Below are 11551 nucleotides of genomic sequence, written 5' to 3' on the forward strand. Positions count from 1 at the left end.
ACCCAGCCGGGCCTTGGGCATTCCAGGGATCCAGGGGCAGCCACGGCTGCTCTGGGCACCCTGTGCCAGGGCCTCAGCACCACGTGGAGAGCTCTTCAAGCGCCCTGCTGTGGGCCCAGGCATGGCTCAGCCGTGGCTGCAGCAGCAGAGCAGGGGGCCCAGGGAGGGGACAGGGAGTCCTTGCGTGGCTCATGTGCCAAGGACAGGGGCAGAGGCAGCAGGGAGGCAGCACAGAGCTGCCCTGGAGGGTGAAATGAGCCCCCAGCCCAGAACTCCCTGGTTCTGCAGGAGCCCTGTAACACCCAGGGCACCCCAGTCACAGCTGCAGCCCCCCACAGCCCATACACCTGGGCAGCCACCATGTGTCACACACAGCGCCGTGTCACACACACCCTGCGTCACACACCGCCCTGTGACACACACACCCTGTGTCCCACACGGCACTGTGTCACTCACACCCTGTGTCACACCCAGCCTGTGTCACACACGGCCTGTGTCACACACACCGCACTGTCACACACACCCCGTGTCACACACGGCACTGTGTCACTCACACCCTGTGTCACACCCAGCCTGTGTCACACACGGCCTGTGTCACACACACCGCACTGTCACACACACCCCGTGTCACACACGGCACTGTGTCACTCACACCCTGTGTCACACCCAGCCTGTGTCACACACGGCCTGTGTCACACACACCGCACTGTCACACACACCCCGTGTCACACACGGCACTGTGTCACTCACACCCTGTGTCACACCCAGCCTGTGTCACACACGGCCTGTGTCACACACACCGCACTGTCACACACACCCCGTGTCACACACGGCACTGTGTCACTCACACCCTGTGTCACACCCAGCCTGTGTCACACACGGCCTGTGTCACACACACCGCACTGTCACACACACCCCGTGTCACACACGGCACTGTGTCACTCACACCCTGTGTCACACCCAGCCTGTGTCACACACGGCCTGTGTCACACACACCGCACTGTCACACACACCCCGTGTCACACACGGCACTGTGTCACTCACACCCTGTGTCACACCCAGCCTGTGTCACACACGGCCTGTGTCACACACACCGCACTGTCACACACACCCCGTGTCACACACGGCACTGTGTCACTCACACCCTGTGTCACACCCAGCCTGTGTCACACACGGCCTGTGTCACACACACCGCACTGTCACACACACCCCGTGTCACACACGGCACTGTGTCACTCACACCCTGTGTCACACCCAGCCTGTGTCACACACGGCCTGTGTCACACACACCGCACTGTCACACACACCCCGTGTCACACACGGCACTGTGTCACTCACACCCTGTGTCACACCCAGCCTGTGTCACACACGGCCTGTGTCACACACACCGCACTGTCACACACACCCCGTGTCACACACGGCACTGTGTCACTCACACCCTGTGTCACACCCAGCCTGTGTCACACACGGCCTGTGTCACACACACCGCACTGTCACACACACCCCGTGTCACACACGGCACTGTGTCACTCACACCCTGTGTCACACCCAGCCTGTGTCACACACGGCCTGTGTCACACACACCGCACTGTCACACACACCCCGTGTCACACACGGCACTGTGTCACTCACACCCTGTGTCACACCCAGCCTGTGTCACACACGGCCTGTGTCACACACACCGCACTGTCACACACACCCCGTGTCACACACGGCACTGTGTCACTCACACCCTGTGTCACACCCAGCCTGTGTCACACACGGCCTGTGTCACACACACCGCACTGTCACACACACCCCGTGTCACACACGGCACTGTGTCACTCACACCCTGTGTCACACCCAGCCTGTGTCACACACGGCCTGTGTCACACACACCGCACTGTCACACACACCCCGTGTCACACACGGCACTGTGTCACTCACACCCTGTGTCACACCCAGCCTGTGTCACACACGGCCTGTGTCACACACACCGCACTGTCACACACACCCCGTGTCACACACGGCACTGTGTCACTCACACCCTGTGTCACACCCAGCCTGTGTCACACACGGCCTGTGTCACACACACCGCACTGTCACACACACCCCGTGTCACACACGGCACTGTGTCACTCACACCCTGTGTCACACCCAGCCTGTGTCACACACGGCCTGTGTCACACACACCGCACTGTCACACACACCCCGTGTCACACACGGCACTGTGTCACTCACACCCTGTGTCACACCCAGCCTGTGTCACACACGGCCTGTGTCACACACACCGCACTGTCACACACACCCCGTGTCACACACGGCACTGTGTCACTCACACCCTGTGTCACACCCAGCCTGTGTCACACACGGCCTGTGTCACACACACCGCACTGTCACACACACCCCGTGTCACACACGGCACTGTGTCACTCACACCCTGTGTCACACCCAGCCTGTGTCACACACGGCCTGTGTCACACACACCGCACTGTCACACACACCCCGTGTCACACACAGCACTGTGTCACACACACCCTGCAGCCACACGGAGCTGGATGTGCCCCCATGGAACCAGTGAGGTTGGAAAAGGCCTCCGTGGAGCCTGACCATTGACCCAGCACTGCCACCTTCACCACTACACCGTGTCCCCAAGTGCCACATCCACACACGTGTGGAACACTTCTGGCTGCAGAAGGAGCAGAAACACATGCACATACAAGGAGCAGAAATCTGGGTGAGTGTGGCGTGCTCTCAGAGCTCCCTGGGATCTGGCAGGCTTGGTGAGAAGGACTGAGCCCTGCCCGGGGCCCCTGCCATGGTTTGGGCTGGCAAATGCCAGCCAGCTGCAAAGAGAGATCCTGGAGCAGAGGGGAGCAGAGAGCAGCGGGGTGAGGCTGTGGGAGGGCAGGGAGTCTGCCTTGCTGAGAGAGGGCAGGGGGTCTGCCCCATTCTCTGCCTTCTCCGTGCCCTCAGGTAAGCTGGTCTAAGGTGGATTTGCATCATTGAAGACAATAGAAATAGAGCAGCATCTCCTGAAAGCCATGTCCACCCCAGGAGTTGAGGAGGGGGCATGGTGGGCAGTGGCATGGGTTTGCCCAATTCCCCAGGGGTGCAGAGCCCCAGCACAGAAGCTGATCACAGCCAGTGGTGCCTCACTGCCTGGAGACCCATCCCTGGCAGTGTCCAGGGCCAGGTTGGTTGGGGCTTGGAGCAACCTTCCAGGTCTAGTGCAAAGTGTCCCTGCCCATGGCAGGGGGTGGGGCTGGGTGGGCTTTAAGGTCCCTCCACCCCAAACCACTCAGGAATTCTGTTCTGTGGTCCCAAGCCCTGCCTGGTGTCTGGAGCTGCTGGGGGTGGGTTGGAGGCAGCCCACCCAAACCTGCAGGCTGTGAACCAGGCCCAAGAAGATGCCCTGTGGTCTGGTACACACAAAAGTGCCATAAATCAGCTCAGGTCAGGTCAGTTCATCCCCTCTGAGCATCAGCAAAGCCACTGGGAAGAGCAAGGGCAGTCCTGAGAAAACAGACTGAGGGGAACAGAGGTAATGGGGTGAAACCAGTCCCTTCCATGGGCTCAGGGGTCCCATCCTGGCCCTGGCAGCCCCTGCTGGGACCCTCTGCTGAGCAGGTCTTCTCCTGCAGTGGCCCTGGTGCCCCCTCTGTGGTGCAGGGCTGACCACCCCTGCTGGCTCAGGGCAGGGTGACACAGCAGGGACACTGGGCACCCGTCCCAGGAGACAGCCCTTGACAGTCTGTGAGCTGCACGATCTTGGATTTGGGAGATTTAGTTTCAAGCTTTTTCCATTCTTCCAAATCTAAAAGATGGTGGGGAAGTTCTTGCTGGACTTTTCCCTTCCCTGTCCCAATGTCTCAACAAAGTGCCAAGGATTGCAGAGAGTAATTGAAATGTAGGAAAACAGTTTAATCCACCTTAGAGGGAGGCCAGCTGCCAGAGGAGGCAGCAAAGACCCCATGGTGGGCATTAGGATGTGCCCCCAGCAGGGATGCACCTCACACCTCCCTTGTGCCAAGGGAAGGGATCCTGGGGCAGGCAGGACAGGCTGCAGGGTCACACCTGGAGCAGGCAGGACAGGCTGCAGGGTCACACCTGGGGCAGCCCCACAGCAGAAGGGAGCAGTGAACTCTGCCATACAGAAGTGAGTGCCCACCCTTGGCAGGGGGGAACCAGTCTGGGAGAGAGGGAGCTCCCTGCCCTTCCCTGCTCCCACCTTCCCACCCTTTCTGCTCCTGCCCCTCCAAAACCTTCTCTTCTCTTCTCTTCTCTTCTCTTCTCTTCTCTTCTCTTCTCTTCTCTTCTCTTCTCTTCTCTTCTCTTCTCTTCTCTTCTCTCCTTTCCCACTCATCCCCCAGCCCCTCAGGGTTTCCTCTCTGCCCCTCTGCCTCTCCAGCACCTGGAGCCAGCCTGGCCCTGGCCCTTCTCCTCCTCCTGTGCACACCAGACCTTCACTGCATGGCATTATCTGCATTGCTTTGTTCCATTTCATGTCCCTACCTCCTTTGATTCCTAAGGCAGTTTGGGTTTATCTGGAGCCCAGTGAGCACAAGGCAGTCATGGGCTGCCTTAGGAGGAGATTCCTGCTTCAAATATCACCTGCTCACAGAAGGCAAAGATGTATTTTTGTCAATATCCAGAGCCATCCCTTTGTAATCCAATCAGGGTGTGGAGTCTCCTCAGGGAGCCTGGTTCCTGTGGTGGTTCCTGTGAGCCTGGTTCCACAGCGTCCCTCGGAGCAGGAGGGCCCTGGGCACAAGGGAAGGATTTTACTGGGATTTACTGGGGGAAGGAGGGGAGGGAGAGTGGCTGTGGCAGGCAGAGCTGGGGCTGGATGGTGTTCAGGGAGGATTTGAGCTTCTGCCTCCTGTGGGGCTTCCTCTCCAAGGTGTGCAGGTGGAGCTTGGCCATCCAAAGCCATCTGGAATTCAGAACAATAGCTCAGCCTGGAGCCTGTCCTACACCCCATCCTTCCCTTCTGCCTGGAGGGTTTTCTCTGGGAACATCACCTGGGGCTCTCTGTGGGCACTGTGGGTGCCAGCTGGCACAGCCTGTGCCTCCCTGCTGGCACCCCCAGCCAGCACCACCCCAGATCCACCAGCCCAGTGGGTCCCATGGGCAGGGGACTCCAGGGGGCGGATGCTGCTGGAGAGCACAGCAAGAATTGGGATCACACCCGCAGGGGAATTAGGATTGCACCCACAGAGGTATTAGGACTTCACCCACAGGGGAATTATGGGGGGATTAGGATCACACCCACAGGGACCAGAAGCAGCTGGGCCCCAGTCAAGGCTAAGGCTGCATTTGGTGTTTGGGCAGAAAGTTCAGGTTTGGTGTCAACACTTCCCAGCTCAGGCCATGTCCCCATCCCCAAAATGCCAGGGCACTGTCTGTGTGGGGGAGAGGGGCCAATCTTCACTCCAGAGCAGCACGGCCCAGCAGGGGCAGGGCACAGCTTGGAGCTGGAGGAAAGGAGCAGCCACTCCACGGGGCCGTGCAGCCTCTGCAGGGCCCGGGTCAGGACCAGCCCCGTGGGCCCGGGATGCCCAGGGAGCAGTGCTGGGAGGTTGCCATGGGTGCAGGGAGCAGTGGGCAGTGCCCAGGGCTCTGAGGTCAGCCTGGGCAGGACCCCCAGAGCAGGCTCAGGGGAGGGGGACTGGGGTCTCCATTGGAGAAGCCCAGGCTGTGCTCACTGCAGCTTTGCAAAGCCCAGCTTGGCTCTGCCAACCCACTGGGAGTGACAGAGTTAAATGGGGACTGCAAAGCCCATCAAGCCATGGAATAAATTCCACTTCTTTTTCTTTTCGTGCTTCCAAACAATTCTTTAAAGCTTTGGCTGCTTTTCATTATGAATTCATTTTTCGCTGAGTGAGGAAGACAAGCCTGTCGATTCCTGCCACCCTGCAGTGGTCACTCCACTCCCACACCCCTTTGCTGGCCTCGCTGCACGTGGGGAACACGTTCCTGGAGGAGACTGGACACGCATTCATGGCTGAAAGGGAGAAGCCAGGAGCACAGACTGCCACCTGTGCTCCTCACAGGGACACACCATCTGCATGTGTTAGAAGTCCTGTTTTGAGCAACACTCAAACTAAACCAAAAAGGAACTAAGAAACTAAACTAAAATGTAACAGGAAATTAGAGTTCATTTATACACTCTGTGATTTTAAGTAGGTTTTGAGTATGGAAAATCAACTTATTGATTGACAGCTCAACTCATATAAATGTTCATTGATCTTTCTTTTAAGCAAACCCAAAAGGTTTGTCATTTTTCCCTGTATAACACAGTAAAGATGAGGATCCCTCCTAACCAAGCAGGATGGGGCAAGACCACTGGGGAGCTGTTCAGTGGGGATCCCTCAGGGGATCCCTCTGTCCCAGCTGCCTTTCCACCGCCCACGGGGATCCTGTACCTGCTGAAAGGAAGGGACCAACCCCAGCCCCTCACTGTGGCAGAGGGGACGGAGGGGCAGGCTGGGAGGGTGGCACAGGTGACACAGCTCCCCAGGAGTGGTGCAGCCGAGCAGGAATCATCGTCTGAGCAGCCAACAGCTTCTCAGGTCAGGCTCTGAGTGCTCAGAAACACCTCAGCTCTTATGGAGCTACTGACACGCTGTGCTCCAGGGCAGAACCTGCCAGGAAGGCAGCACTGGCTGCAGAGGAGGTGTTTGCCATTGTGTCACATTAGCACAGCTGTGGGGGCTGTGCCAGCCCTGGGATCCATCACCTGGGGACACCTGGGGACACCAGGCACCCTGCAAAGCTGGGGTGCTCGGCTCCAGACTGGCTGGGCTCAGCAGGACCTGCTGGGCTTTGACAGCAGGCTTTCCTCCCAGCTGAGCAGATGGAGAGAGCAGGGACCTGCTGGCAGTGCCTCTGCCACGCTGTTCCATCCCACGTGCAGCAGCAGAGCAGCAGCAGCAGCGTTGTTGAGCAGCCTGTGGCTGGGCACTGAGGCACACGAGCGCTGCAGCCACACTGGGAACGTGAATCCTGCCCCTCCTCTGCTGGGCCCTGCTCTCTCCAGCCCCTGGTCTCACACCCCTTCTCCTCCCCTCCTGCCTCTGCCATCCTGCTTCTCTCCTTTGTCCTTTAACTGTGGTGGCGTTTGCTTTCAGAGGGGGACAGGGCTGTGCCCCCAGTGAGGAGTGGGCTGCCAGAGGGGTTCACAGTGGTCTCTCAACATCTGTCTCTGCCTCCAGCTGCAGGGAAGTCTGCGAGGGCTCTGCCACACCGTCCCTGAGCCATGGTCTAGGAAGCACCGGGACCATGAAGGGCTTAGGAGATAACAGAAGCCGCCATCTCTCTGAAAACCTGGACTCCCCTCAAGACTCTCTTTATGCCCCCCAGGACAGGAACCCTTATCTCCTCAGCCCCACCGACTCCTTCACCATGGATCCCCGATTCCCAGCCCAGAACACCGTCCACGGCGACTGTCTCCTGCCGCTCAACAACCAGATCTCCAACAGCAGCACTTTCCCCCGCATCCATTACAACTCCCACTTCGAGGTCCCGGATGAAAACCCTTTTCCGAGCCATGCCCAAGCCACAAAGATCAACCGCCTGCCCGCCAACCTCCTCGACCAGTTTGAGAAGCAGCTGCCCATCCACAGGGACGGCTTCAGCACGCTGCAGTTCCAGCGGAGCGACGCCAAGCACCGGAGCGAGAGCCCGGGCCGCATCCGGCACCTGGTGCACTCCGTGCAGAAGCTCTTCGCCAAGTCCCAGTCCCTGGAGGGCCCCGCCAAGGGCAACGTGAACGGCAAGAAGGGGGCAGATGACACCAAGCAAAACCGGAGGAGCAAGAGCAAGGACCGGGCCAAGACCTCTGAGCCCAAGCGCAGGACCAGGTCCAACATCTCGGGCTGGTGGAGCTCCGATGACAACCTGGACAGCGACACCTGCAGCTACCGCAACCCCATGGGGCTGATGACGCTGGGCCGGCAGCCCGACCACAGCCAGCCAAAGTACTTCATGCACGCCTACAACACCATCAGCGAGCACATGCTGAAATCCTCCAAGAGCAATAACGACCTCAAGGTCACCCCTTGCACCAATATCCCCATCAACAACGACTCCAACTACATCAAGCGGGGCTCCTGGTCCACGCTGACGCTCAGCCATGCCCGGGAGGTGTGCCAGAAGGCCTCCGCCACCATCGACAAAGCCTTGCTCAAATCCAAGTCCTGCCACCAGGACCTGGCCTACCACTACCTGCAGGTGGGTGCCACGGGGGAATCCGGGCTGCTCCGTGCAGGGAGGGCACAGGAGCTCAGGGACATCCTCTCGGTGGGCACCCATGTGACCTTATCCAACATCTCCAGATGGTTCAGCTGCCAGCTGAGGTCACACTGCCAGGAGAGGGCTGGGGGGGGCCCTGGGAACAGGTCCCTACTCCTCCTGTGGGGACATTGATGCTAATGGAGTCCATCTCCCACAGGTGCAGCGCGGTCCCAACATGTCCCTGTGGAGGGGACATGCCACCCCACCTCCTCTGCTGGGTGTGACCTCATTCCCCTGCAGGCCTCCCACGTGTCCCCATTGCCTGCCCAGGCCCTGCAGGCGCTGGGGGACGCTCCTGGGCAGGTGGGGATGTAGCTGCCCCATGTGGCTGTTTCCCCTGAGTGCCCACACGGCCGGGAACGCTGAGGGGCCACCTCTCACCGGGCACAGCCCCCAGGCCCCCCCGGAGCCCCCTGTGCCTGAAGGTCAGCAGCCCTGACTAACGCTCCCCCTTATCTCCATGCATCCTAGGATGCACCGGCGTGCCCGGCCAGCCCCGCCCTGCCCAGCTTCCCCGGAGCACTGGTAGGAGCCCAGCGGGCACGGTGGGGCAGCAGGGCAGTGCCAGCCCCGCTTGCATGGCCTGCATGGCTGATGCTGGTCTGAAACCCTGGCACCCACAGCTCCAACTCCGCAGCAGGTTCTGAAAGCGGCGCTGGAGCGGCATGAACCTGGTTGTGCCCTAGAGAGGAATGAAGACAAATAAGCCAGGCTTGGATGGGGGGAGGAGGGGACCAGCCTGTGCATGTAAATCTCTAGCATCCTTTAAATGCAGAGGTGCCTGGGGCTTCCCTGGCTGTGCCCAGCCAGGTTAGAGGCTTTAAAAACTGATGAATTATTGAAGCACACTCCGCTTCCAATACCTCGCTGGCCATGGCTGCAAATCAAATTTCCAAGGGACTGAACTGACTGCATCAGGAACACCAGCAGGGAAAATGATCTTGGCCTGGTTTCTTTTTCTTTCCCCCGCTCCTTCCCGTTAAGCATTTGAGGTTAGAGAGCTGCAGCCAAGCTCTCCGAGGGCCCTGTTCCCTCAGGCTGCAGCACCGAGCCCAGCAGGCAGCCCCGACAGCCCCTGGGCTCTGGGGTGCAAGGCTGCCCTGCTCCTTCCCCCCATGTAATGAGCCTCCGTTTCTCGACAGCCTGACGCAGGGCTGTGGGCACAGCTGGGTGGCACGGGCCTGGCCAGCAGCTGGGCAGCCCCACCGCTCGGCTGGGAGGACACGGCTGCCCCGCAGAGCTGGGACCAGCCCCTCAGCCCCGCGCCGACCGACGCAGGCAGCGCCCAGGTAGGGGCCTTGTTTGGAGCAGGAGCTTTTGCCCAGTTCCTCCTGCTCTGATCCTCCTGGGACCGCTGGCCAGGGGCTCAGCCTGTGCCACCGGCCTTGGAGCGGGCAGGGAGCAGCCAACAGCCACGACTGGCGTGGCAGGAGGGACACAGGGGACACCAGGGTGTGACCAACATCCCCAGTGCCTGGGGCAGGCCCTGGGCTTGGTTCACCAGTGGTTCACCACCAGAGCCAGGACCTCGGGCACCCCCAGTCCCAAAACCATGATGCCTGGTGCCCCCACAAGCTGACAGGGCACAGGTGCTTGGGCTCACCTTGTCCCCAGGTGTCCAATGTCAGCACCAAAGATCAGGACACAGGGCTCAGGGACCTCACGGGAGGATGGGGCCATTGTATCCCCACGCCTCCGTGGCACAGGAGAGGCGATGGAGAAGTCACCTGGGGACCCTGTGTGTGAGGAAGGCCACATGTCCCCTGTCACACCTGGGGATGGAGCAAGCCCACTCCCTCCGTGTGCCAGGGGGAGGAAGAGCAAGGATCTGTTTTCCCAGTGCCTGGGGACACAGGGCCCTGCCCTGCTGCAGAGGGGGCTGCTGCCAGGCAGAAATGCCCAGTGGGTGCCAGAGGGGCAGGGACACAAGGCAGGGCAGGAATGGGATGAGGACAAACAGGACAGCCCAGCCCCCAAAGCTATTCACCTCTCCTGCCCCATTTGAAAGGTCCTTTGGGGATATTTTGGGGATTCACCAGCAACTATTGGGGGTCCATGTGATGTTTCCAGGCCCTGGAAACATCCATAGCCAGATATTGTAGCTGGTGACCGCCCAGCCCCAGGTCCAGGCCTGTCCCATCAGGGCAGGAGTCTCTTGGATCAGTCCCTAGGATGACACAGCTCCATCCTTAGAGCACAGTCCCCAGGGAGGGAGGCTGTGCTCCACATCCCTGGTCCCCCTGTCCCCATGGGCCCCTTATGCAGCTGAGAGTACAAGGAAAGAGGCTGAGGAGCTCCTTGGAGTGGGAGATACCCCAGGCAGGAGTGAGCAGGAGCTGTGGATCCACAGACAGCACCGAAGTGAGGCAGTGTGGTGGCTCAGAGGGGACTGTCACCATTGACCTGATGCATCATCCAGACCAGCCTCCCCAACCCCACCTACAGCCAGACCACCCCAGAGCTTCCTTAACCCCCAGGAGCCCTGAAAATAATTCATCATCCACAGTGGGTGGCCTGACCAGTGCCAGCCACTGCACGGTGCTGAGTGCCTCATGCCAGCCTCACCGAGCTCCCATGGAGCAGGAGCACAGCCCAGGCCCTTCCCAGAGGGTGCCCTGCCAGAGGCACAGCCTGGCTGCAGCTTGCTTCTCGAGGACATGGCTGAGCCCGTGGGACAGCACAGGGGACAGGGAGCAGCGCTGTGCCCGCAGCAGTGCAGCCTGTGCATGGCCCTGCAGCAGCGCAGCCTGTGCATGGCCCTGCAGCCCTGCAGCGCTCAGCAGGGGTTCTGTGCTGCATGTCCGTGTGTGCATGGCAGAGCTGGCACTTGTGTGATGGAAACCCTGTTTGCTCTTCCAGCCTCTTCCCCCTGACCTGCCCTGAGAGGAGGGAGCACTGCAGCTCCTGCCAGAGCCCAGCAGGGCAGCTTTCCCCTTCTCCCTGTCCCTGCTCTGTCGGGGCTCCAGGGACTGGGGGATGCCCCCAGGGGAGCCTCCCCCGTGGCCCTTCCCTCATGGCAGGAGAGCAGCAGAGGCAGACGGTGCTGCTGGCTGGGGACTGTGCAGCTCCCAGTGACAGTGCAGGGTGGTGGCAGCACCCGGTGACAGTGCAGGGCGGTGGCAGCAGTGGAGCCCAGCTCCAGGGGTGGACACGTGCCTGGATTCCACATCCCTGCACCACATGGCACCACATGAGCCACGACTGAGCACAAAGAAGGACCCACATCCTGCAGCCCCCAAGTCCCCACAGCCTCTCTGGACCTGGGCATCCTCTT

At 60.3% G+C, this 11551-nt stretch overlaps 1 protein-coding gene across 1 annotated transcript in view; it reads left to right on the forward strand.

The window, feature by feature from the left end:
* The window catches only part of DLGAP4 (DLG associated protein 4), a 134620-nt gene that overhangs the window by 66266 nt on the left and 56803 nt on the right, over nt 1-11551 (forward strand). The window contains exon 3 of the mRNA XM_031063105.1: nt 7197-8214. Coding sequence (XP_030918965.1) covers nt 7264-8214 — 951 coding nt within the window. The 5' untranslated portion in view covers nt 7197-7263. The remainder of the gene's footprint in view (nt 1-7196; nt 8215-11551) is intronic.

The sequence above is a fragment of the Geospiza fortis genome, unplaced genomic scaffold, assembly GCF_000277835.1.
Source record: "Geospiza fortis unplaced genomic scaffold, GeoFor_1.0 scaffold657, whole genome shotgun sequence".
NCBI classification, from domain to species: Eukaryota; Metazoa; Chordata; class Aves; order Passeriformes; family Thraupidae; genus Geospiza; species Geospiza fortis.